This window comes from Podarcis bocagei, assembly GCF_964188305.1.
Source record: "Podarcis bocagei genome assembly, chromosome: 6".
In the NCBI taxonomy this organism is placed as follows: domain Eukaryota; kingdom Metazoa; phylum Chordata; class Lepidosauria; order Squamata; family Lacertidae; genus Podarcis; species Podarcis bocagei.
The window spans coordinates 12,265,311-12,292,848 of record NC_138130.1 but is presented as its reverse complement, the minus strand read 5'-3'; the positions used below and the strand labels follow the sequence as shown (position 1 = coordinate 12,292,848).

The 27,538-nt window shown below is 42.6% G+C and overlaps 2 protein-coding genes across 7 annotated transcripts in view; one reads left to right on the top strand and one right to left on the bottom strand.

Annotated features, from left to right (window-relative positions):
- Window positions 1-23,341, top strand: part of CLDN10 (claudin 10) — a 102,548-nt gene extending 79,207 nt beyond the window's left edge. For all 3 annotated transcript variants that reach the window (XM_081198656.1, XM_081198655.1, XM_081198654.1), the window contains 5 exons: window positions 11,896-12,057; window positions 12,195-12,276; window positions 16,279-16,386; window positions 22,024-23,150; window positions 23,234-23,341. In XM_081198656.1, the coding sequence (XP_081054782.1) occupies window positions 11,896-12,057; window positions 12,195-12,276; window positions 16,279-16,386; window positions 22,024-22,150 (479 nt within the window). In that variant the 3' untranslated portion in view covers window positions 22,151-23,150; window positions 23,234-23,341. The remainder of the gene's footprint in view (window positions 1-11,895; window positions 12,058-12,194; window positions 12,277-16,278; window positions 16,387-22,023; window positions 23,151-23,233) is intronic.
- Window positions 23,342-23,551: 210 nt separating this feature from the next.
- The window catches only part of DZIP1 (DAZ interacting zinc finger protein 1), a 35,822-nt gene continuing 31,835 nt past the window's right edge, over window positions 23,552-27,538 (bottom strand). For all 4 annotated transcript variants that reach the window (XM_081198339.1, XM_081198340.1, XM_081198341.1 and 1 more), the window contains 2 exons: window positions 25,256-25,517; window positions 23,552-23,660 (listed from right to left, as the gene is read on the bottom strand). In XM_081198339.1, the coding sequence (XP_081054465.1) occupies window positions 23,584-23,660; window positions 25,256-25,517 (339 nt within the window). In that variant the 3' untranslated portion in view covers window positions 23,552-23,583. The remainder of the gene's footprint in view (window positions 23,661-25,255; window positions 25,518-27,538) is intronic.

The window sequence follows — 27,538 nt, the reverse complement described above, 5'->3', positions numbered from 1 at the left end:
TTTAAGGCCTCAATTGCTGCTAACGTTTTCTTCTTTAAAAAGTCTGCTGCATTAATAGAGCCAAAATAATCTAGTGGTTAGAGTGTTAGAGGAGAGGTGGGGTCCATATCATGCTATCTTTGCCACGGCCAAGGGGAATAAACATGTTATCACATCCTGTTATTTGTTGCATGGATGAGCAAATGTGATGAGCAATATCTTCTCCAATGTGCTTTTGGGGACCTTCCCATTTCTTCTCTCTCCTGATTTTGGATTTCATATAGATCCTTGTCATTATGTTATTAGGGCATGTCATTTTCTATCACCTCCTCCCTGACCCTTAACTCTCTCTCCTCCTGCCCTCCAAATTACAGGTGTCAGAGATTTAACCTGGGACCTGCTGCTTGCAAACAATGTGGTCATCCATATAATAATCTTATTCCAGAGTCACTTGTATAGCTCTCATAGTCAGAAACACCTTGTGCATCATTGCTGTCCTTCTTTTTCCATATAGTGGCTGTTCTAGTCACAACACATAAAGTTATATTGCTTCTGAGGCAAACAAAGACCTCAATCTTCCTGGTGTCGGCATATTTTAAAGCTTCTGTTATTGCACGGGACATGCATTAAGGCGAAGGAGTCGTGCTACATTGCAGGTTTTTATACCGATTGACCCAGAGGTCCCTTCCGTCAACTCCTTTCCTCAGCTTGAAAGGCAAAATATTGATGTCTTCACCTTGTCCTCCGGGTAAATGGATGCACTCAGAGGGAAGCCATACCTGTGAAACAGAAGCTTTCCTTAAACTTGAGCCCTAAGGGTGAGGAAGGAGCGCCTGAAAGAAGCTCAGTTTCTTTCATCTTAGGGTTTAGGCTGATCAGATGTGAAGAGAATGAGAGATCCTCTTCTTTGAAGAGTTTTGCAAATAAGAATTTTGACAGGTGCAGGTTGTTGTTTTTCCCCCTCCAGTCTTGCATGGAAACGTGGGGTTTATCATTTGAGTTTTGGTGAATAAATGTTCGTGAGCGCAGGTGTAGCAGAGGAGAGGGTTGCGATCCCCCCCCCCGACTTCTGCTCCTGTGCAGAACAATTCAAGCTGTAAGAAGCTGGTGTAAGTTGCGCCAGGGTAGATTATGCTGGTGTAACTTACCTATTTCCTTTCCAAACTCCAGGAACAAGGCTGCTGCCGGCTGAGCCAGCCCAAACCTAACAAAGAAAATAAAACAATAAAAAAGAGTTTGACTTACGCCCCCCCTTTTGCCAGTGTAACTTCCACTGGATTGCTAGGTCACAGGACCGAGTAGAATGGAGTTTGGAATCAGGGCAAGTCTCTCATTGCCCCCAGTAGTGGGGCAGGAGAGCTCAAAATAATGCCAATACATTTCACATTTGGCAACCAGTGTGCCCCTTGGGTTTCAGATAGTACATGGGTAAAGGTAAAGGGACCCCTGACCATTAGGTCCAGTCGTGGCCAACTCTGGGGTTGCGGCGCTCATCTCGCTTTATTGGCCGAGGGAGCCGGCGTACAGCTTCCGGGTCATGTGGCCAGCATGACTAAGCCGCTTCTGGCGAACCAGAGCAGCGCATGGAAACACCATTTACCTTCCTGCCGGAGCGGTACCTATTTATCTACTTGCACTTTGACGTGCTTTCAGACTGCTAGGTTGGCAGGAGCAGGGACCGAGCAACGGGAGCTCACCCCATCGCGGGGATTCGAACCGCCGACCTTCTGATCAGCAAGTCCTAGGCTCTGTGGTTTAACCCACAGCGCCACCCATGTCCCCAGTACATGGGTAGATGAGTCTAAAAAGCCCAAGACACAAATTTCCACAGCCCTCTAGCAGCTATGGTAGCTCATTAACAGACGCAATGTATTTAGAAGAGAAGAAGAAGAAGAGTTTTGATTTGATATCCCACTTTATCACTACCCGAAAGAGTCTCAAAGTGGCTAACATTCTCCTTTCCCTTCCTCCCCCACAACAAACACTCTGTGAGGTGAGTGGGGCTGAGAGACTTCAGAGAAGTGTGACTAGCCCAAGGTCACCCAGCAGCTGCATGTGGAGGAGCGGGGAAGCGAACCCAGTTCAGCAGATTACGAGTCTACCGCTCTTAACCACTACACCAGGCTGGCTCTCTATTTAGCGTTAACTCTGGAAGTGTATACTTTAATCGATACTGACCAAACTGAGCCTTCTAATCTGTATTTTGCTCTAGATGACAACCCCCCCCCCCAATCCTTTGTTTGTATGGCTCAAGCATGCCTAGAGACGAAGGTCCTTTGAATTGCCATCTTCAACTGAAGCTAGTGGTCCAAAGAGATATACAAACAGCAAGGCCTGCCGTAAGTGTGGTTCGCAGGTGGTTGCTCCAAGCGCTCAAGAGTTGAATTTTTCTTTTTTTCTTTCTTTCTATTTTCTTTTTTTTTTAAATTATTAAAACTTTTCAAGTTTATACATTTCACTAATTTTACACATTTCACTAATTTTGCAATCATTTCGACATTTCTAAATTTGACTTCCTTCCCCCGCTTTCTGTAGTTCCTTACATTTATTTTTAATATATTCTGCATATCCAAATTAATTTAATTTGCTCTTTTATTCATCTTCTTTAAATATATACTCTTATGAAACTGCAGGTTATTACAATAATCCTGCCAATGTTCTTATCTGTTTACAATTCATCTGTAAATATTCAATAAACCATTTCCATTCTTTTATAAAAAAAAGTTTGTTATCTTGATTTCTTATTCTTCCGGTAAGTTTCACCGTTTCTGCATATTCTATAAGTTTTTGTATCCATTCTTCCTTTGCTGGGACTTCTGCTTCTTTCAGTGGCGTAGTGGGGGGGGTGCAGGGGGGGCCGGCCACACCGGGCGCAACATCTGGGGGTTAGGGTTTGGGGGCGCAAATCCACGGGTTAGGGGGCACAAATCCACGGGTTAGGGGGCGCAAATTACTTGCCTTGCCCCGGGTGCTGACAACCCACGCTACGCCACTGGCTTCTTTCCATTTTGGGGCAAGTAACATTCTTGCCGATGTAGTCGCATACAGTGCTTTTTTTCTGGGGGGACGCAGGGATACACATACCCCTAAACATTTTGTGAATCTAAGTTTGGCAGTATTTCAATATGAGTAGGAAAATGAGAGTACCCCTAAACATTTTTTTTTAAGAAAAAACGCACTGGTCACATACATGAATAAGTTTCTATACATTTTAGGTAGTTCTGTCCCTGTAATTCCCAAAAGAAAAGCTTCTGGGTTGTTGTGTTTTACAAACGTTATTCTAAACATCCTTTTTGTTTCATTATATATCATTTCCCAGTAATGAACAGCTGGGTTTTGGGCAGGCATTAACTGCATTACAAAGTTCCCCATCAGGAACATCATAGCATGGATGATCCCAGTGGGCTTCTTGTAAATGCCAATCAGCGGTGTGCTGTTGTTTTGTATATTTCCATTTATTTTCAAGAATGATATCTAGGTGCAGAATAATAAAAAGTCTTTAGCAGTGCAGATATTGGTCACATCTGCTATTGCAAAGATTGATGAATGCAATGCATGTGTCAGCTGTGTCGTTTAAAAAACATGTGTTTGTTGATCTTTTCGACAGCTGTGAAAAGTCAACACGCTGTCCTGATCAATAAAAACAGGATAAAAAAACCCCATAATGGTAACTGCTGATAGGCAGAGACAGGAAGTGATCAACTGCACTGTAGTTTCTCTTAGGAAACTTCATAGCACAGTTAATTCCAGTGGGCTTCCTGCAGCTACCAGATAGCTGACCTCTGTGCTTCACTCTGTTGCAGTTACCCTTATGGGTTTTTTTATCCTTGGCTGCCATATTTCCTCCTTCTTCACACCTGACATCAAAAAGGGCACCAGGTATGGGGCTGAGAAGCTAGTCTTGCAGCCGCCTTCATCTCAGATGTGTTCATTAATTCCCTGTCAATTAAGAGAGTAGTGAATCCATATTGGTCTTTAACCTACCGAGTTGGTTTGAATAATGCACTTTAAAAAAATATGAAAATAAGTTTCTCTCCTTAACTGTTGTGGGCTGATGCAATGAAATCACCGTTTTGCTCCTGTGTTTTGTAAAAACACGTGCCTCTGAGTATTTTGTTGATATGCAACGGCTTTGTCTCCTTTCTCAAAATCAGTTACGGTATTGATGCTTGTATGCTGGGAAGACAAGAGTTGTTTTATCCAATGTGACGATCAATGATCATCCTCAGAGCAGCTGTCCCTTAAATTTCTTTTCTCATGGACCATTTTGAAATTCCTGATGGTCTTTGGGGATGGCTTGTTAATTTTTCTGCCTGTTGCAGCAATTGTGATGCAATGTGCTCGAAACTGTATGATTTTCAATTGTGCTTTTATCACTTCTTTTCCTTCTTGTATCTTGTGTTTGATGGCATCGCAACAAAAATGCAATTAAAAATCAGTATTGAATGTGGATATACTGGGGTCCTCAGACCATGTTGACCCGCTCTATAGAAAGAGCAAGGTGACAACAAAAGCTACCCAGCTCCCTTTCTAATCTATTTGCCCTTTTGAACTGCAGTGGTATTTTGGTTTTGGTGCCTGTCATAGCTCAGAATTGGCTATTATTTTGGGTGGCTGTTAAGGAATGCTTTTTTGCCCTTTGGCTCTTAAACAAAAAAGGTCTCAAGGTTGGCAGCCGGCAGCCATGAACTTAGTTCTGCTTTAGACATCTTTCTAGAAAGAATATGTCCATTTGTTATCCTTTCACTTGGGGGCATAGGAAGAAAACATCTTTAAAAAGTTCTGCAACTTTTTATTTTCAGAGAGTGACTATCTACTGCATGTGATAAGCAATTGCAACCACATGGTACTCAAATAGCAAATGAGTGAATAGCGTTTTAAAAATAACTATTTCACAAATGTTCAAGTGGCTCGTCAAAGTTGATTCTTGGTTCCTAGTCCTAGCTTCATCTACATTTTTTTCCCTTGTGAGCCAGTGTGGTGCAGTGGTTCAGAGCTGTGGACTCGTAATCTGGTGAACCGGGTTCGCGTCTCCGCTCCTCCACATGCAGCTGCTGGGTGACCTTGGGCTAGTCACACTTCTCTGAAGTCTCTCAGCCCCACTCACCTCACAGAGTGTTTGTTGTGGGGGAGGAAGGGAAAGGAGAATGTTAGCCGCTTTGAGACTCCTTAGGGCAGTGATAAAGCGGGATATCAAATCCAAAGTCTTCTTTTGCAAATATGTATGTTGCTATTTTGCACAACTGTGGGTGGTTTTCTGACAATATTATGGCTTTCGGTTCTTTCTTGCTGCTTATTTTATATTGTGGTGCTTTTTTTTTTTAGCTGCCGTTATTGCACACCGCTTTTTGTCCATTTGTGGTGGGAAAGCATGGAAATAGCCTGTTTATTTCCCGATTCTGTATTCAGCATTTGGAATCAAGATTGCTTCAGAATGTTAGGAAAAGTGACAGAGTGAGGATATTAAGTCGGCTTGACATGTCCTGCCTGTCAAACTCTTGACATGTCCTGGTTTTCGGGTGTAAAAATGGCATCGGGGGTAATTTTGCTAAATCGACAAAATGTCAACCCAGATGTAGGGCAAAAGCTTAAAATCGCCCAAAAAAGCTCAACAACTTTCCTGTGGGTGTCAGGAATTTTTGAAATATGGCAACCCTAATATTAAGTAATGTGCAATGGTTGGTTCTGATGTAACACTTAACTATGGTTTAGGGTTACACAAATTTCCTTTGGACCTGTATTCTCTCCTCTCACCTGCTACATTTGCTGAAATTCCCTCTTTTACACAAGTATTGATGGTGCAGAAGTCCTGATATGCTTTCTATCTAGCCTCTCCACTGCTGTGACAAGGAGCTGATCAGAAGCAATGACTTCCATTTTCAGTTTATTCTGCTTTGTCCTTATATCTGAACTGGGGCAAACTGTGGTTAGCTCCAACTGTGGTTTGTTTGAACGAGTGAACTTAAAAACCATGGTTTATGATCCGGGCTTGTTTGGATAAACCATTGCTAAAGCTTACTGTAGTTCCTGCTTCAGACAAAATAACAAACTACAATTAGTTTTAAAAGGAACCAGAAATTTCCAGTCTATAGCCCTCAGCCATGCCAGGGGGTTTAGGGGGGGTTGGGAAGCAGACAAACTATGACTTAGCATCATGCACACATGAAGTGACTGTTGTGTCATTTTTCTTCAAACACTAGGAGCCCGTTGTTAACTCTCCAATTGTTTGACTTCACCTCTGAAGGCACAGTCTTCCGTTGTCTCCCGAGATAGATGGATGCCAATGAAGAACCAATTGATAATGTTCTCTGTGTGGCTTATGCTTCCTTTCTCAATGCAAGCGATATTTAGGTGCTCATGACTTTCCCAATCCCTAGGGCTCTTGAGCAAGGAAGCATAAGCCATTGCTGTGGCTAGACTTTTGGTGGGGTGAGACCACCCCTAGCACATAACACAGATGCTTAAAAGCTCTCAGTATACCTGAAGGAGCGTCTCCACTCCCATCGTTCAGCCTGGACACTGAGGTCCAGCTCCAAAGGTCTTCTGGCAGTTCCCTCACTGCGAGAAGTGAGGTTACAGGGAACCAGGCAGAGGGCCTTCTTGGTAGTGGCGCCCGCCCTGTGGAATGCCCTCCCATCAGATGTCAAACAAATAAACAACTATCTGACTATTGGAAGGCATCTGAAGGCAGCCCTGTATAGGGAAGTTTTTAATGGTTGATGTTTTATTGTGTTTTTAATATTCTGTTGGGAGCCGTGCAGAGCGGCTGGGGAAACCCAGCCAGAGAGGCGAGGTATGAATAATAAATTAGTATTAAATTATTATCTCACCAGCTGTCGATATGTTACCAGGCTAAGTTCGGGAATCATCTTTTAATTTGCCAGTCCCTTAACAGCTTGGGTCCAGGATGCCTTGAGTCCTGCCTGATCCTTTATAGCCCTGCCTAATCACTGGGATCTTCAGTGAGTTCCCCATTGCTCCAATGCCCAGCTCTGTGGACTCCACCCCACTGTCTGGGATGGGACAGCCCCCCTGTCCCAACTGAACTTCAGATGCTTTACAAAGACCTTTCTATTTCAGCAGGCATCTTAAGAAAGTTTCTGTGATTAATCTAGATCTTTTTTCTTTTTCTTTTTAGTTTTTATTTATTATTTTCAAGCTTATACATTTCATTTGTTTTGCAATCAATTTGACATTTCAAAATTTGGCATCCTTCCCTCTCTTTCTGCGGTTCCTTAAATTTATTTATTTATTAATATCTTCTGCATATCCAAATTCGTTTCACTTGCTCATTTAATTATCTACTGTAAATATATACTCTTGTGAAACTGCCTTGAAGCGTACCTCTGCCGCGATGTTCCTATATGCTTCCTACTTTCCACTTGCCTTTCGACATGCCCGGAAACTAATCCCTTTAGGAACAATTGCATTTGTCTGATCCTGCCTTGGGGAGTTGGGACTGGATGACCATTTCCCTCATTATTATCCTGCCACTCTGTGAATTTGTGTTGGTTCAATGAGCTGATCACACATTTGCTTTCTCTACCCCCTGCTACCCGTCTCCCTAACAAAACATGCGCTGGCCTTTGACCAGCAAATGGCAGCCATGTTGTTTTTAGCAGACGCTAATTATTTGGGCTGGGGTGAATGTTTACTGCTTTGCCTAGGAGATTTAGCCATAAATTAGACGGGAGAGGACCTCTGGGTAAATACCTTCATGCTTCATCACCCTTAATGTGTTAATTAGCTACTAACGGTGCCAATAAATTGGACCTGTCGGGAAATAATGGCTTCCTTGGCTAGTTTGAATCTACAGGTGTAGCTGAAGAATGCAACCCACAAAGTAGCTACAGAAGAAGAGAACTGGGCAAGGGCACAAAGGGAAGAGCTTTGGAATAAAAACCCACTTTTAGTAACATTAAACCAAGTCTGCACACCCATGTGAGGCTTTCACCAGGCTGAATCTGAATCCAGCTCAGGAGGAGCACTTTTTGGTCCTCCAGGTTTAATGCCCTTCTTTCTTTCTTTGCAGTTTCCTATAGGCAGCAAAAATAGGGAGAGTGAGATATGTCACAGGGTATCCTGCTGCCAAGCTGCACTGCGTGCCTGCATTGGAATTTGAAATCATGCCTATGTATTTATGGTTGATGGAAGGTCAGAGGTCTGCTTAAAGGCAATTTCAAGCTCGGATTGGGCTGTCGGTCTGAAACCCTTAATGATTACACATAGCGTTATGTTTAAAGCGCGACGGAGGATTTGCTCAAATGTCCATTTTCCACAAGGGTAATATAATTGGGAATCTGTGGTCCGTCTCCTTTAATTCTCTCTACATTTTTTTGTGTTAAATTGAGCCTGCTCCTGTGCCTTTGGCTGAATCCAGGGTACAAATATTAAACAGGTGAAGCTTTTCCTGTTCTAGAAACTTTGGGGAAAGTTTCCCTAGCAAACTTTTTGGGTGTCTGGCCAAAAATCCCTACATTTAAAGGAAATCATAATTCATTCTCGTTTCATGTGCTTCCTGCTTCAAAACCAAATCATCTTTCTCTCCTCTACAGAGATTATCTTATGACCAGTTAAGAAAGTCTTCCTTTTCCTTCTAGCAAAAGTCTTTATGACTACCCACCCATGACACACTAAGAAGGCATATTTTGAAAGCCCTTGTCATAGGCAATGTCACAGTTGCTTGTAAATTTACCAAAAATTTCCCCTGGACCTTGAACTATAGAAGCAATTCCCTCCCCCCAATTGTCCCTACCATCATGATGGTAGTGTTGAAAAATACAAGGAAAATTGCTGGTTGGACGCCATAACAGTGGATGATCCCTTTGTTATGACAAGGTTTCTCCGTGTCATTTCTGTGGATGTCGGAAATTATGACGTCTGCTGAAGGCAGGCAGAGCTAGCAAACAGAGGAAAAGAGGAAGAGAGTGCCTCAAGAGACTCTTGGCTATTTAAGAGTATTTACGCAAAATTATGTTCTTGCACTGCTTTAAATTTTATGGCAACAGTCGAGAGGAAATGGTTTTATGCAGGCATCCAGCCATGCAACATGCTGCTAAGCAAATGTGGGAATTGTTGAAACTAGTAGTTGCCACAGACCTACTACTTCTGGCTTGAGGTACTTGGTGTGAGCAGCAGCACATCGTCAGGCTGCTGCCAGTGACTTCCGGCCAGTTGCCCAGGAACATACAGAGACAATGAAATGTTTCTTACTGTCTGCTTTTTATTCAGTATTTACAGAGACAAGCTATAGTACCCAGCCTCTTGGATAATGGTGTTTCCCCAAGTGAATCTGCACCCCCCTCCCATCTCTCCCACTTAATAATTCATCAATCTCATCGTCTCTCCTATGGGTGCTGATAAGTGCCCTCTGTCTTTGAGATGGAGGGTCTGGAATGCTTTCTAAAGACACTGTGTCCATCAGCTGTCGCCCTCCTGGTGCTTCCTCTTCCTCCTCCTCCTCTCCCATTATTTCCCAACTTTCCCCCTCATCTGCCTCTGAGCTGTGACCTCCCTCAAACCCCTGTTGTAAATCTAAACTCTCTTCCTCTTCTTCCTCCCTGGAAGGGTCAAGCTGGGGAGGTGGTCTCCACCGTTCCTCCTCTCCCCAGTCCTTGACAATCATACTGCTTGAGACTGGAGCAAATCAGTTGCCAGGACTGAAAGTCCATGCCTCCTCAGGGCTTTTCCCAAGCAATCAGAGACTGTACCTGTGTGAAGCCAACCTCTCCTCTCCTCTCCTCCCTTTTCATTCCTCTTCTGGTTCTGGGAGACCAGGCAGGAGGGGAGCTTGTTGCAAAAGTAGGGAATCATAGAATCACAGAATTGTAGCGTTGGAAGGGACCCTGAGGATTGTCTAGTCCAGCCAGCCCCCTGCAATGCAACAGGAATACGCAGCTGTCCCATACAGGGATCGTACCTGCAACCCTGGCATTATCAGCACCTTGCTCTAAGTAACTGAGCTATCCAGAGATTCTTGTGACTTTTCACCAGCCTGACTCATCTCTGCCTCTTAGGCTCCCTCACTCCACTCTCCTGCCTCTGATTCTTGACTGTTCTTTGCCACAGACTCTCCCAGCCCTCTAAGCCCTGTTACCTTTCAACATCTCCTCTACCCAGTCTTCTTCCTCTTTTCCTTCTGACCACTCCTCGTTGTCCCACCTCCACTGTCTGGGCTCTGAGCCTTTTCCCCTCGGTGGTTTCCACACTGGTTCCTCCCACCATTCTTCTGTGTCCAACCAGTCCATGGCCAATGGATTATTTCTTTAGAAAGATCTGCTGACCACTTATTCACATTGATCTCAAAGCAGCGTGCATCATAAGGAGCCCGATTAATGCAAGCAGAATTATAATTTTGTGTAGTAAGCTGGACAATGATCTGTTGCAGACTCAATGTCCCTGCTGTCCTGACAATAGTTAGGAGACTGGGAACACGTTGAGGGGTAAAATTCTTATTCCCTCCTGCCCTGTCTGTGCCATGTCCTCCTGTGTGGTTTGCTTCTAGGGCTGCCATATTTGGAAGAGCAAAAAAGAGGACAAATGGGCCCATTTCTACTTTTAAATACTCCTACTATACATAGGCTATAGAAGCTGTGATATATTGCTAGTAGCGAGGGGTGGGAGCACGACACGTGGGGCTTTTAAAATTGTTTTTATTTTAAAAATGTATTGGGTTACTGTAAACAAAAAACAAAAAAAACCCAGACATTTTGCCAAATTTTAAAAATCTGCTAAGACAGAAATTTTAATCCTGAAAAAGAGGACATGTCCTGGAAAATGAAGACATATGGCAATCTTATTGTGGTGCTGACCATAGTTAATACAGTGCAGCTGTAAAAGAAAACCATGGTTAAGGCTGACAAGGGAAAGGGAAGGGATTTGCATGTGAGGAATTAGAAGGGATGGAACATATATGATAATAATTTTTATTAGTTTTCAATTACAGTCCAATAATAGCCACATTATAACAATGCCAAATTATAATACAATTACTAATAACAATCATTAAGATACCAAATTATATAATTTACCGTAGGTGGCCCCCCGCCTGCTAGAATTGATGGTTTGATGATTTTATTTCTGCGTTCCAAAATCTTAGTTTCAATTACACTCCAGTCAAGATAACAATCTCTTACACAACAGCTGCAGTATTAACAACTTCCATTTGTACTGACAAATTAAATGATTTATAAAACTACAGGTGAGGCAGTCAAACTATATCCTTATTCTTCCTGTTTGTGGCAATTATTCTGTTCGTGGTGTTTCTTCCTGTCCTTGTAAAATGTTGTGTCTTATCTTTTCCCGGTTGTTCCTGTTCTCCGTCATGCCTTGGGTAGAGCTGATATCTCATTGTTGTTTCACTACACCAGTGTGGTGTAGTGGTTCAGAGCGGTGGACTCATAATCTGGTGAACTGGGTTTGATTCCCCGCTCTTCCACTTGCAGCTGCTGGGTGACCTTGGGTCAGTCACACTTCTCTGAAGTCTCTCAGCCCCACTCACTTCATAGAGTGTTTGTTGTGGGGAGGAAGGGAAAGGAGATTGTTAGCCGCTTTAAGACTCCTTAGGGTAGTGATAAAGCCAGATATCAGATCCAAACTCTTCTTCCTCTTGTTTCAGAAATTCTTCATTGCTCCGTCTCGTGCTTCTTTATTTTGCAACTTTACCAGCAGCTGCAAAAACCACACTGTCACAATTAATAACCTGTTTCCACCATTTTCCCTCTCAGCCTGGGAAGGAGAGTGATCTGTCGAACTGCAAATGGCTCGGTAATTAACCATACGGAGGGATGGAGCATATGAACTCATGGCACACTCCAAATCTCTGGGGTTAGGAAGATCAGGAGTGTTTCACTTGCACTGGAATTATGGAAGTTGAAACTGCTGCCTAATACCAAATTTTACCATTGTATTTTTCAGGTTACATCCAGGCCTGTCGAGGACTCATGATTGCCGCTGTCTGCCTTGGGTTCTTTGGCTCCGTCTTTGCACTGGTTGGGATGAAATGTACGAAAATTGGAGGCTCGGACCAGACGAAAGCTAAAATTGCCTGTTTAGCTGGCTTTATTTTCATACTGTGCGGTAAATATGAAATTATCAATGCTCTGTGTTTTACACCATGTGGATGTAAAACTGTTCTTAATTTCATCATCGTCATCCAGTTACTGAACATCTGGTACTAACTAAACATCTGGTTCTCCATCTGCTGCTTTTTTTAGGGCTGTGTGCTATGGCTGGTTGCTCCCTGTATGCAAATCGAATCACGTCGGAATTCTTCGATCCCACATATATTGCCCAAAAGTAAGTCAGAGGGAGGGGTGTGCATTGGGACTTTTCGAAGATATGTAGGTGGGTTGCAATTGTTTCCTTAATTTCTACTATATGCTTTAATTTACATATGCAAAATGCAGGCAGAAATGTCCCATCAAAAGTAGCATGACTACACAGGGTGGTCCAATACAGGTGTAATCGGACATAAGCCCCACTGAGTTAAGTGAGGCTTACTCCCTAGTAAGTGGGTACAGGAGTGCAGATAGATTGCAGATAGATTTATCTGCACGTGGCTTTTCAGATTCGCCAGTTTTCTCAAATTTGAGAAAAGAGGCAGCCCCTTCTTTTTGCATCTTGCGTCTTTCCCGAGCCTGTCATTTGCTTCCCTCTGCCACCTGCCAGCAAAACCTCTTTGCTGCAGAAGATGGTGGGTGACAAGTCCAGAAAATGAAAAACAGGTGAGAGAAAGGCTGCTGTCTCTTCTGCTGCACAAGGAAGTTTTAAAGGTGTGTGTGCACATTTTACATGCTACAACATAAATGCCCCAGATATGAATGATTAGGTAAAGATAAAGGGACCCCTGACCGTTAGGTCCAGTCACGGACAACTCTGGGGTTGCGGTGCTCATCTCGCTTTATTGGCATGACTAAGCCACTTCTGGTGAACCAGAGCAGCACACGGAAATGCAGTTTACCTTCCCACAGGAGTGGTACCTATTTATCTACTTGCACTTTGACATGCTTTCGAACTGCTATGTTGGCAGGAGCAGGGACCGGGCAATGGGAGCTCACCCCATCATGAGGATTCGAACCGCTGACCTTCTGATCGGCAAGCCCTAGGCTCAGTGGTTTAACCCACAGCACCACCCGCACCATCAAATCAGTATTGACTGCAAATTTTTTTTATTTAAAAAAATGATAGGCATGTGACTCATGTAATAATAAGTCCTTTAATTATCCAAATAATTTATTTATCTTGAAACATCCATACTCTACCTGTCAAAGTGAAAGTGAGATGAGCGCCGCAATCCCATAGTCGCCTTTGACTGGACTTAACTGTCCTAGGGTCCTTTTTCTGCCTGTCAACTGAAGATCTTGTGGCAGGTTACAAAATCTGAAGGCAGTCCTGTTTAGGGAAATTTTTAATATTTGATGTTTTATCGTGTTTTTAATATTCTGTTGGGAGCCGCCCAGAGAGGCTGGGGAAACCCAGCCAATTGGGCAGGGTATAAATAAATTATTATTATTATTATTATTATTATTATTATTATTATTATTATTATTATTATTATTATTATTAAAATATTTAAAATAGGCAATGGTACAATACTTACTAGAATGGAACAAAAGTGCATTTATAAACCAGTTAAGATTTTTAAAATCTGTAAGCGATGTATAATATAAAAACACACACAATATAGAATTAAAACAAAAATTGAGCAAAACTGCATTATAAAGGCGTATAAAAGCACAAACTCAGGGGATTCAGGCATATGGAACAGGGTCTGATCTTTCAGGTCAGGGAAGGCCATTACAGTGGTACCTCGGGTTAAGTACTTAATTCGTTCCGGAGGTCCGTACTTAACCTGAAACTGTTCTTAACCTGAAGCACCACTTTAGCTAATGGGGCCTCCTGATGCCGCTGCGCTGCTGCTGCACGATTTCTGTTCTCATCCTGAAGCAAAGTTCTTAACCCGAGGTAATATTTCTGGGTTAGCGGAGTCTGTAACCTGAAGCAGTTGTAACCTGTAGCGTATGTAACCCGAGGTACCACTGTATAAATTCTCCCCCTAGTTTTCGGATGTTGCAAAGTGCCTCACCGCAACTGAATCTCCTGGCCTGGAACTGAGTCTGCTGATCCAAATATACTGAAGGTTTTTTAGAAATACAAAAATGCAAGGTTTGAGGTACACAAACAGCACCAAAGAGATGCATCGTCATCATCCTCGTTGTTATAGTTAAATTGTATTCTTGAATGTAGTACAGTGGTATCTCGGAAGTCGAACGGAATCCGTTCCGGAAACCCATTTGACTTCCAAAACATTCGGAAACCAAGGTGCAGCTTCCGATTGGCTTCAGGAAGTTCCTACAGCCCATGAGAACCCGCAGAACCCGCGTTGGACATTCAGGTTCCAAAGAACATTCGCAAACCGGAACACTCACTTCCGGGTTTGTGGCGTTCAGGAGCCAAAATGTTTGAGTCGCAAGGCGTTCGACTTCCGAGGTATGACTGCATGTTTCTGCGGGTCATACTTATTTCTGTGTTGAATAAGTAGATCAAAACTTGTAAAAGTAGTGAGGCTGCATGGGCCTGTAACTCACTTACCTGCTTTAGGACACCCACAGTAAATATTTAGGTTTATCATGCCTTACACCTTTAACAGCCAGCTTAATACACATAAATTTAGCATGTGGTGCATTTTCCAGAAAATATTTTTTTTTGCATCTGGCTCAAAGGAGTGAAAACCAGCTTGCTCAAAACATGGTTACCAGAGGCTAAAGTACAGGGATGAGGTGGCAGCAGTGATTATTTTAATTTGCTACAGCAGGGATTATTTATTGTTAATAATATTTATTAAATTTGTATACCTCCCTACACCTGCAGGGCAGTTCACATCATTAAAATGCAATAAAAAAAACCCTGTAGCCCGCAATATGTTGTTTTAGATCTTCCCCAGTTTTCATCCATATCAGAATGCTTCTTAAAATGTTATAAAGAGGGGTTTTCTCCCATTGTTTTGAGTCTTATTGTTTGCTACCCTGAGCTCATTAGGGAGGAAGGATGGGATATATATATATATATATATATATATGATGGGTACGAAAGCAAATATATATATATATATATATATATATTGTACGATGGGTATTGTACGATGGGTACGAAAGCAAATATATATATATATATATATATATGTAGGTTTTGGTGTCTTCGGGTGTCTTCCCGTGTAAGAGTTGGGGTGTCTAGGCGACGTTTCGACGAGGTCTCACTCGTCATCTTCAGGCTGGTGCTTTCGGCTTCTTGTTACTAGAACAGAGCAGGATCTCAGTGTTTGAGTTCCTATAAATACTGTGGAGGGGGTGTGGTGTATAGCCTCCAACGTTCTGGGCAGAGAGGAAGTTCCTAGGTTAATGTGCCTTTTCTTCTAATCCACACCTAATGACCCTCCTAAGTGGTACTCAGAATATCACTCAAGTAATCACTCAAGATATCCCTCAAGTAATTAATGAACAAAAGAAGAAAAGGCACATTAACCTAGGAACTTCCTCTCTGCCCAGAACGTTGGAGGCTATACACCACACCCCCTCCACAGTATTTATAGGAACTCAAACACTGAGATCCTGCTCTGTTCTAGTAACAAGAAGCCGAAAGCACCAGCCTGAAGATGACGAGTGAGACCTCGTCGAAACGTCGCCTAGACACCCCAACTCTTACACGGGAAGACACCCGAAGACACCAAAACCTACATTCCTGTACCCGTGAAAATCTACGAAAGCATATATATATATATATATATATATATAAAATTGCTTGTTGAGGAGTTCTGTAAGCCTATCTTGAAATCTCTGTACTTTGCTAACCGTGTCTACTCAGAAATAAGTCCTATTGAGTTCTATAAGTCTTACTTCCAGGTAAGTGAAGTTGGGGGAGGGGGGGAAACCTAGTCAAAATTTTGACATTCATTTATCTATTATCAGCCTTAACTGGGATTACCTGTTTTGCTGGAAGTAAAATCCATCTGAATCTATGGACATGCTTCCATGCCTGTGGCGGTTGCTTGCCGAGGGTGTTTGGAGTCCATAACACATGGCGAATGAAAAAGGCAAATATCCAAAACAGCAGAAGTTCTGGTGACTTTTTGTTCTGTTCTGAAGTACACTGTGTACTGCTCCCACAAAGTTGTTCAGTGAAAATATATGTTAATATGTTGCATGGCTTTGTTTATCTGTGTCACACCAAAAATACGAAATGAATGAAACCTATTTTCTGATTAAACAATTTACGAAGCAAGAATGTATCGCTTACCTGCAGGTATGAATTAGGAGCGGCTTTGTTCATTGGATGGGCCGGATCGGCACTTTGCATAATTGGCGGCAGCATATTCTGCTTCTCGATTGCCGAAAACAATAAAACTCCAAGGTACAGATCACACCAGCTTTATTGAAATTAATGCATTAGCATATTTCTAATTATTAAACGTGTAAGAAAGTAAGCTATGCAGATCCAGTTTGCATATCTTTCAAAAACAAACTTAGGGTTTGGGAACAACTGGTTGAAATGTGGGGGGGATAAAACACCTTTAAGGAAACTCTTCTTTGATATTAGTTGTCTGTATAAGGCTTTAGTGCAGCGTGAGATGCTGTGTGGCAGAAGCTGATACCAAAGGCTCCATTTGCATCATGGAGATGCCTTTAATGTTTCCTCTCTAAAGGGATATCTCGTGTGTTTTCATCGCTCTTAAGAAGCATAGCGTCCTGTCCTTTGCTGCCACACAAAGAACCTGAACTCCTGTCTCTGCCAAAGTCTTTGATGAGTGAATCAGATCAGCACAGATTGCACAGTGCAGGAGATATCTAAGTTGCACAGATGATACTCAACTTACATTCTGGGGATAGCGCATAAAGGCAAAATTGTGCATGATCAAAACACATTGTGTTCAATGGCAGGTGAGATTGCCAAAGTCTCTCCCCCCCCCGACTCTCACCCTCTTTTCGCTCCCCCCCTTTAATTTATTTTGCCAAGTGTGCAAAGCTGAATGTGCACCAAATAAAAGTGTGTAAGTTGAGAGCTACTTATACAGGCATCCCCCTGTATATATTGGACAGAGGAAGCCCCAAAGAGACCAGAGGTTCAGCAGGGCTTTGTTTAGGCTGCTCAGTCGCCCCGCCTAACAGCTGGCACGTGGGGCAGTGCAGCAGCAGCGGCAGCTGCTTTCCCACATGTCCTCCAGTCTCCAGACGGCCCCAGAGCTTCAACTCCAGATATTTTGGTCTGGATTGAAGAGAGAGCAGGAGAGAGAGCTGGAGAGCAGGGGGAAATAGGCATTTAGAGACTTTTCAGAGGGTGTTCCCCACTTTACACACACCCACACCGTGTGGGAGGACGCCTGTATAGACAACTGGCTAACCACAAGCACTACTTGATTTCACTTCCCTCTTCATGCTATGACCCTCCCCATGGTTATCCAGCCCCCTGAACTCCTCTCATTCCTCCTAAAGATCCTCCCCTCCATGACACCTCCATGGGGCTCATGACAATTAGGTTTCATGATTCAGGAACCAAGGGCTGATAACTCTGAATCTAGGAGATATTTTAATTCTTTTACAGTAAAGAAACTAGGGCAACTCTGCAGATATCTTTCCATTTCTCCAGGTGCGGGATGCAAAGCATCCCACAGCTGGATGGCCAGATGTTCCCTGGGTCTAATCAGAATGCTTCTCACACAGTTCTGTGGTGACATAAGGAGTGAAGGAGACCTGGAATTCTTTGATGAAAGTAAAAAAGGGAAATGAATGTGGCTCTTGATCACTTCAAGAAAGCAGGTGCAAGGAAGCCATATTGTGGTTCATGTGGAGGATCGACTCTTTAGGTGACTCTTTAGGAGGACGTTCTATTTCCCAATGGGCAGGGGCCTGAATCCATGCAATCCAGCTGTGAAGTGGCGACCCGACACCTGCACGATTCCTATTGCACAATCTCCCCTGAAGGCCCCCCCAACACACAAAAGTTGTGCATTCCCAGTGATGGCAAACAAACGTGACCTGCAGAGCTGACTACAAAGAACATTTGCATCCCTGGGTGAAGATAATGCACACATGTAGGGATAATACAAGCCACGGGCTGAAGACCACGCGAAGAGCCCTTTGGCACCAGGCATTGGGGATGGTAAATGGGCTAGGTCATTTGATAGGGAGGCAACAAGAATTTTTTAATCTTATTGAAAGTTGGTTTATGGTCGTCATCAATAAATGAATGAGCAGGATAGGATTAGTGCCAACACTTCTAGTGATCTGAACTATGTGTACTTACAGTGTAGACAGAGAGCGTAACTACAAATAAGTAATTCTACTTACTTCAGCTACTGGGTCATAGACTTTCCTCTGTCTTTCCATCTTGGAAGAATACTCTATAATCTACACTCTACACTTATAGAAAAAACGCTATGAAAATGCTATTAAAAATGTTATAAATATATATATGCAATTTGCCATTGAACTCCAAAGGAAAAAAGGAAAAAAAGAAATAACTCTGCAGGCTGTTTGGGCTCTGGGTCCTTTTTATCCAGGCCCAAATATGCAAAATAAAAATATCAATCACACCAATATGGAAAATGCATGACTTAAATGACAAGAAGTGACTGCTGAAGACAACTGGAGCATTGCAATTCTTTGGGATAAAAGTACCAGCCTTTTCCAAACTGGTTCCTTTGCCCTGATAGGCACACATTCATGCCCTCCCCCCAACCATTTGTCCAAGCAGGTAAACCCATTTCTAGTACGAAATGTAGGCAATATTGTCACTTGCCTCAATTTCTTAACGTTGGCCTTTGTTAGGAAGGATTCCACAGCTCCAGCTCTTCTTTGAGAAATGAAGATCTCGTAATCATTAGATGGCAGCTTTCTTTTCCTTGGTTTGGCCATTAACTCGACTTTCCATGCTTTTGACCCTGCTGGGCTAAACGTTTGACCTACATGTTTTGGTAACCTCAGGCCTTAAGGGGCAATCTGAGCTCCCACGGTCAATGAAGCTAAACTATGGGAATGCTTTGCACGAAACTCATTGTGGTTCTGGGTGTCTAGACACAAAGATGGATGTGGGCATGTTGAGAATTCAGAAGTCAATGTGGGATCTTTGTTAACTGCCTTGTGGGCAGATACATCCTTGCATTCTTTCTACGCTTTGCCGTTTTAGCGACAGGAGAGCATTCCACTGCAACCTGGGAAAACTGCCCTAAAAACTTGTTTTGACTTTGATTCCATCCTTTTTGGTCACAGAAAGACTTCTCCCCAAGACTGGCAAAATAAGGCCTCTCCTCCTAGCTGCCCCAAATGGCTGGTTGGTTTTAATTTCCAGCGCTAGAGGCATACTGACCAACTCTGTCAGTTCCTTATCTTTCAGCTTAACCCTACCACGATACCATCCCATCATGAAACTATAGGGAATCAAAATCAGAAGAATCTTTATTTGCATCAGCCACTAGCCATAACGATAAAATAAAATAAAATGTACTGAAGAGGTAATAATTTAACTCTACAAGATACATTCTGGAGGTTTATATCAATAATCAAATAATAGATCTTATTCTAATTGCCCCCAGCTAAAAACCTCGCAGTTTTGGCTGCCACCTGATCATCTTGAACTGCTAATAGAAAAAATAAAAAAATTCCTTCCAGTAGCACCTTAAAGACCAACTAAGTTAGTTCTTGGTATGAGCTTTCGTGTGCATGCACACTTCTTCAGATACACAGATACACTGCTAATAGAAGGGACACAGTAGCAATGGTTGAGCCACCCGGCATGGACAGTAATAACGTCACTCCTCAAATCTTTATTATAAAGAGTGCAAGCCAGAAGCACATGAGCCACTCACTCAATACTGCCATCTCCACAGGGACATAACCGTTTTTCCAGTGGAATTTTGAAACTATAGGGAGTCAAACCAACCCCACTAGCCTATTTGCCTAACCTGCTTTGTTTCAGAATTAAAAAGATTTGCAAAGGGTGCCAGGAGACCTCGGTGCAACGTACACTCCACATTAGAGTAAATAATTTGCCAGAGTTGACCTTTTCATATATTTCCTTCGTGGTTGTGTAATAATGTCCAGTCAGCCAACTTGAGGATATATTGAACATGTGATCCCAGCCACCTGGAGTCACAAGGTTTGTATTTAACTAGCGGCCCAAGCTGGGGGTCACATCCGAACCTCATGCATCAAACTCACATCCACACACAATTCAGTGCATATATTCCTTAGGACCCTAGTAAGTTGGACCCTAGTAAGTTAGGGACACGGGTGGCGCTGTGGGTTAAACCACAGCCTAGGGCTTGCTGATCAGAAGGTCGACAGTTCAAATTCCCGCGACAGGGTGAGCTCCCGTTGCTCAGTCCCTGCTCCTGCAAACCTAGCAGTTCAAAAACATGAAGTGCAAGTAGATAAATAGGTAGCACTCCAGCAGGAAGGTAAATGGTGTTTCCGTGCGCTGCTCTGGTTTCCCCAGAAGCGGCTCAGTCATGCTGGCCACATGACCCAGAAAAACTGTCTGCGGACAAACGTCGGCTCCCTTGGCCAGTAAAGAGAGATGAGCGCCGCAACCCCATAGTCGTTCGCAACTGGACTTAACTGTCAGGGGTCCTTTACCTTTTAAGTTACTCTCAGGTAAGCAGGTAGAAGATTGTAGCCCAACTGACATGTTTATTCAGAAGTAAGTCTCACGTATAGACATGTATAGGAGTGCACTATTAGGTAATGAACTGGAAAACGCCGTTATAAAAAATTACTAAGTGGCTGGAGGAAAGTTCCTTAGCCCTCAATCTGCCAATACAGGCAGTGATCATTTTAGGTGCGTCCAATATGTTTGTGACAGCGCACTTGCGCATCGTGCCGAACCCGAAAGTGACCTGAAAATGTCACAAAAGGGGTGGGGCCAGGGCGGAGTCTTTTCAATGTTGTTTCAAATATACTCGATTTCACTCAAACATGTGGCACCACGAACATAACCCCGGCGTAAATTGTGAGTTGCCTGTCTAGAAAAGGCAGTGCTTCAGAACTGTTTCATAGATTATTATTTAAAAAAAGTTATCAAGATAGTAACTTAGTTCAGAAATAACGACAAGCCAAACTGTAGCTCAACACAAATACACAAAAGTGTAGACTCTCCAAGTGAAGATGGTTGCTGTTTTGCTCTGCCCCCCAAGTTCTGCTGATGCCATGCTACTAAGTCGTAGCTTGGCTTAGCATTATGTCTGAACCCAGGCTCATGGCTTGCATCTCTTTGTCTAGAGGGAGCCAAACCATGAGCAGAACACTAAGCCAAGGCACCAGAGCAGGCTTCCTCAAACTCGGCCCTCCAGATGTTTTGAGACTACAATTCCCCTTATCCTTGACCACTGGTCCTGCTAGCTAAGGATCATGGGAGCTGTAGGCCAAAAACATATGGAGGGCCGAGTTTGAGGAAGCCTGCACTAGAGGCACTCTAGTTATGTTTGTAATGTTTATTTGATTTTATTTTTTTAAAAAAGAGAGTGTCACTCAGCCATAGTTTTTCTTAGCATCACGAGAACTGATATGTAAGTGAACTGCTATTGAACCTTGAGAAGTGCAATATAAATTCTGACTAAGAATTTGTGCTGAATTTGCCCCTATAGTGGTACCTCTGGTTACAAACTTAATTCATTCCGGAGGTCCATTCTTAACCTGAAACCGTTCTTAACCTGAGGTACCACTTTAGCTAATGGGGCCTCCCGCTGCTGCCACACTGCCAGCTCACGATTTCTATTCTTATCCTGAGGTAAAGTTCTTAACCCGAGGTAGTACTTCAGGGTTAGCAGAGTCTGAACCTGAAGTGTTTGTAACCCAAGGTGTTTGTAACCCGAGGTACCACTGTATTTTTATTCAACACTGAGGTTTCTCAGACTAGTCCCTAAGCACTTTGCACTGACAGTGAGTAGGCTCATGTCAGACTTTTTTTTCTTCTAACGAAGGGTGGGGTTTGCTCTTAAAATATCTGCTAGTATTTGCAGAATGAGCTGTAAACTGTAACTTTCTGATTTTTCAGGATGGGATATACATACAACAGAGCAGCTTCCGCGATGTCCATTCGAACAAAGGGCTGCAATGGCTCAGCAGACTTAAAAAATCCTAGAGCCCCTCCAAAGCACTTCGACAAAAATGCCTACGTGTAGCGTGTTGTTGTTTTTTAAAAAAAAATCACATTTGTGCTGTTCATTCACAGAATGATTTTTAAGGGAGATTTCTGGTGTCGTTAGCACCAGAAACAAGAATATTTTATAAATGAACTTTTACCTACTTGATGTAAATTTTCCTCTTCCCTCATTTTAAGATTTGTACTGATGTTATGCATAAATTATATATGTAAATCATTTGCCATTTTTTGCTTTCTGTAAAAAAAAGAACATATTTACAAATAAAGTCACGTCCTATTGGTTATGGCTAATTGGTGGAGATCAAGGCACCACAGGTTAATTTTTAGATGGGCACTAGGTGGGTCGTTGACCTTGGTCTCAATCTGAAAGACGTTACATAGGATTGTGTTATCTATTTTATGCCTACTCTGAAGGAAGGTGAGCCAAGTAAACAGAAAGACAACCCAAGTCCTTTATGCTATGCAAAAACAACCCTAATTTTAGACATTGGTTCCTAAAACTTCAACCTTATGGGCTGAAACCCATCCTTGCTGGATAGTGTTCAGATTCCGTCACACAAGGCCAATCCCTCTCCTTCCAGAACTTACAGCCACAAATCTCTGAAACTGGCCAAACTCTCTTGGGGATATCATAAGACAATAAGCTATTTTTATTTAAGGAGGAACACATGATTGACCTTGGATAAATGTCCTTGTTTTTACAAGTTTTACCCTCTCCCTCCAGCATTCATTCCAGATTTTGATTCAAACAAATATGTCAATAATGACATCTTTTCATCTACAGAAGCTGATTACCGTATATTTTCAAATGCTCCGAGTCACCGAGGTGGCAGGGGCTGAGTCTTGGCACTATTTGTCTGCCAGACCTCTCGGTCAATTTCTTCTTCTTGCTGTAAGGCAGAATGTGCCAGTTCTGCTTGTACATACAGTATTAAGCAGCGGAAGAGGGCAAAGAGGTGCAGAGGCTGCATTTGGTCTCAGTGTTTCGAAGCATTTAAATGTCTAAGCACTGCCACCAAGTGCAGTGTTTCATGAACTCAATGGGAACTGTTCAGAACATTCTCAGACTCATGTGCAGAGGCAAAAACTTCCCAGCAACCAGGCAAGGATCTAGCTGCCATGCTTACCTGGGAACGGACGCTTAACACCACAATGAATTTGCTAGTCCTCAAGGTGCTACAAGACTTTTTGTGGTTTAAGCTTGACTGGTTATGTATAAACTGTTTTTGTATTTTTTAAAAAGATTACTTAAAATACTGGATCAGTTAATGCTGTTTATTGATGAACACTTCTTACCTGAAAGTGGAGATTTAGTGAAGTATTAATCGGCCCTGCATTAAATCAACTAAAGACACCATAGTTTTGTAAACAAAAGGTTCCTTGTTAACGCACAAGAAAAAAATGAACAGGAATCAGACGGTTGTCTTTGGAATGAGGTTTTATCTGCAACAATCAAATAACCGAAGCATCGCTCCAGTCTGTGATAGTGGGTGAGCTGCTTTTTGTGCTCATATCTTCATCTTGAAGGGCTGTTTAAAAAGGAAACAGCAAAATTAGCTTTCAAAGATACGGAAGGGTAGAGATGCTACCATTCTTCTGCAACACGTTCTGGTGCTCTACCCATTCTTAGACGTAGGAAGGTCTTCCTGAAAACAGTTTAGAACAATTTTGATCTCCTGTAAACAAAGTCTGACACAGGAACTTTCCACACTTCCAGCAGAGTTCCTTAAGGAGCAGGCTTATGCATAATAATAATAATAATAATAATAATAATAATAATAATAATAATAAATGACCTATACCCCGCCCATCTGGCTGGGTATCCCCAGCCACTCTGAGTGGTTTCCAACAGGAGATTAAAAATACATTCAAACACCAGTCATTAAAAAACTTGCCTAAACAGGGAAGAAGTTAGTGTAAGGCAAGCAGCTGTAAATTAAATGGGCATTAAGTTGCACCAGATCCAAACTCTTTTTAGCAGCCTATGGAGCAGAGCAGCCCATCTCACCTAAACCAAGTTCATCCTGAATAATACAGACCCTCCAGCAGAGCAGTTAAGGTGCATTAATTTCTGTGGACCACAGTACAAGAAGCCCAACACCTTGTCTGGCTGCTTTCAGTTATTCCGAACAGGGTGACCACAATCCAACCACAGGTTTAAATGTGCCCAGTCCTGTTGGTTTCAGAGCACTGTTTTACTGTGGTCTGTAGAAAATACTGTTCTATGTAATAAGAACAGACACCTAGGGGATCAAAACCATCACTGTTGGGAACAGTGAAAGGCCCCAATCACTTTATCACTGTACCTAGTAAAAAACATACCCCATAAAAATAAAGGGGGGGGAAATGGCTTTAAACATCAGGTGTAGACATCAGATGAAGTTTCTTAATTTCATAGTTATAGTCCTGATACATGTTTAGGGAAGATTATGTTATTAATTGTGTTTTGTTGCATTTTAGCACTTTTATTATTCTATCTTACTGGTTTTGTAAGTGGTAGTAAATTTTCTTGAAATTAAGAAGCAGGATAGACACAACACAGGTAAATAGTCTTTTCTGTACTGCAGCTGCAAAGGTCTGAATCAACCTTGCTCATAGCCCCAGTGGCTCTGACCTTGGTAGCAAATCTCCCTTCCCTCTAGGCAGGGTTTGCAGAGAATAATAATTAATAAAAATAATAATTTATTATTTATACCCCGCCAATCTGGCTGGGCCTCCCCAGCCACTCTGGGCAGCTCCCAACAGATTAATAATAATAAATAAATAAAAAGGCGACAAAACATCAAACGCTAAAAACCTCCCTAAACAGGGCTAGCTTCAGATGTCTTCTAAAAGTCAGATAGTTGTTTATCTCCCTGACATCTGATGGGCGGGCACCACTACCGAGAAGGCCCTCTGTTGGTTCCCTGTAACCTCACTTCTCGCAGTGAGGGAACCGCCAGAAGGCCCTCGGAGCTGGACCTCAGTGTATGAGGGCTGGACGATGGGGCTGGAGACGCTCCTTCAGGTATACTGGGCTGGGGCCATTTAGGGGTTTAAAGGTCAGCACCAAGGGAACCTGGCACAGCTATGGCAGAGAACATCAGAGCTATTGACTAGTAATTGATATCACCCATGAATGTACCTTCTTCCTTTGTTGGTTTTCCTACGCATGGAGTTCCCCATGCATGGACCGTAGATGCCGCATTCGAATCTTTCTTTTCAACAGCAGTTGCATTCTTAACTTTTTCATCTTTTGCTGGCAAACGCTTCTCATCTTTTGCCAGCAAACGTTCTTCATTTTTTGCTAACAAAGGTTGTTCATCTTTTGCTGGCGATGGTTTCTCATCTTCTACTAGAGATGATAAATCCCAGTCTTCATCGTCGTCCTCCTCAACTCCTGTAAACTATTAAGAAACAAATGAAATTTCTTAAAACTTAAATCTAGGAACAGTTATCTGCTAGTCTTTTTTTAAACATATAGATGTTTATTAATTATCTGCTAGTCTTTTTGTACACAGATCCTGTAAGAGGAGCTGCTTGCTTAAGATGATGGACGTCAATACGTTCAGCTACTAAAGAGCGAAGATTTCTGGAAACACACAACACAAGAAAAAACAATTGATGTGATTTGTTCTCTTTGTGCTTCTGGGTTTTGCTTTCTAAATAGGTTGAGAAGAGAGCAGACCAAAATACTCACATTATTTGAATTAGTGCCAAACCCTGTGGCAAGGCGAAAAGAGCTCTTAAGGAATAGCCATTATACTGAAGAAAGACTGCAGTGCCCTCTACTGAGAGGACACTACAATATGCTACATGAAGCCAAAATACCAAAATTCATTTAAATTATGTACAGACTGCATGTGCACGCACACACACACACACACACACATGACCTACATATAAAACAAAAAGGACACACTAACACCCAAGTTAAACTGTTTTACATGTCCTCCCTTTCAGCATGAGAGCGTTCAGGCATGTGTTTAATTCTACAAAGAAAGCAATGGGATGTTAAGATTTTAAATCTACACAAACGTATGTCCTACTAAACCCAATAGGATTAACTTCTGAGCAAACACACATAAGATTGTACTCTAATGCTCTTAATTTTGACAAGACTGACCCCTGTTTTATTGTATTAGAAAGCGTCATGAAGGTGTGAAAAGCAAAGATGTCAACTTTCCCCTTTTTTAAGGGAAATTCCCTTATTCGGAATAGGATTCCTCGCAAGAAAAGGGAAAAGTTGACAGCTATAGTGAAAAGCAGTACAGTGGTACCTCGGGTTAAGTACTTAATTCGTTCCGGAGGTCCGTTCTTAACCTGAAACTGTTCTTAGCCTGAAGTACCACTTTAGCTAATGGGGCCTCCCACTGCCACTGCGCTGCTGGAGCACGATTTCTGTTCTCATCCTGAAGCAAAGTTCTTAACCTGAAGCACTATTTCTGGGTTAGCGGAGTCTGTAACCTGAAGCGTATGTAACCCGAGGTACCACTGTACAGGTCCCACTTACGTTCTGGGCCCCCTTGCGCACAAGGGACGTGCGTAAGTAGAAAGCACCCTAGAGAGTCCTCGTGGCTCTCAATGAGACCCTCCCCAGAGCCCTCTTTGGGCTCTTCGCAAACCGGAGGCGCAGCGGAGCTTTGTTGAAGCTGCTCAGACACCCCACCTAAGAGCTGGCACGTGGGATAGCGCAGCAGCAGCCATCGATTTCCCACATGTCAGCTGAGCAGCCTCAACAAAGCCCTGCTGAGGACAAAAGCCACCTCACCCAGAAATTAAAGACGTCCTCTTCAGGCTCTGGGGAGGGTCTCTTCATGAGCTACCTGCCACTTCTTGGTTCCCAGTGTCGCCCGTGTGTGCAGTTGTGCGCAACTAGATCGCATGCAAGTGAGGACCCTGCCTCTAGTAACAATATTCAAAGTTAATTTAAACTACTGTTACTTTTTTACACACTACAGGAAGCTGCCTTATGCCAAGACAAACTATTTGTCTATTTTGCCCAGTGTGATCTACTTTCTTACTAATGGCTCTCCAAAGTCTCAGGCAGAGAGGGATCTTCCTCATCACTTGCTACTTAACCTTTGGAAGCAGAGAGCTCTGGGATTGATCCTAGAATCTGCTGCCTATAAAACGTCTGCTCTGTTACCTATGTCCCATCAGATGTCAAGGAAATAAACAACTCTCTGACTTTTAGAAGACATCTGAAGGCAACCCTGTATTGGGAAATTTTTAAAGTCTATAATGTTTTTCAATTTTTTTATGTGCTGTAAATCACACAGAGTGGCTGGGGAAACCCAGCCAGATGGGCGGGGTATAAATAAAAAGTATTATTATTATTATTATTATTATTATTATTATTATTAGGAGCTACAAGGCCTCTTCTCCATCTGTGAGAGAGCATTTTATGGAAAAGGTTTAAGATTCC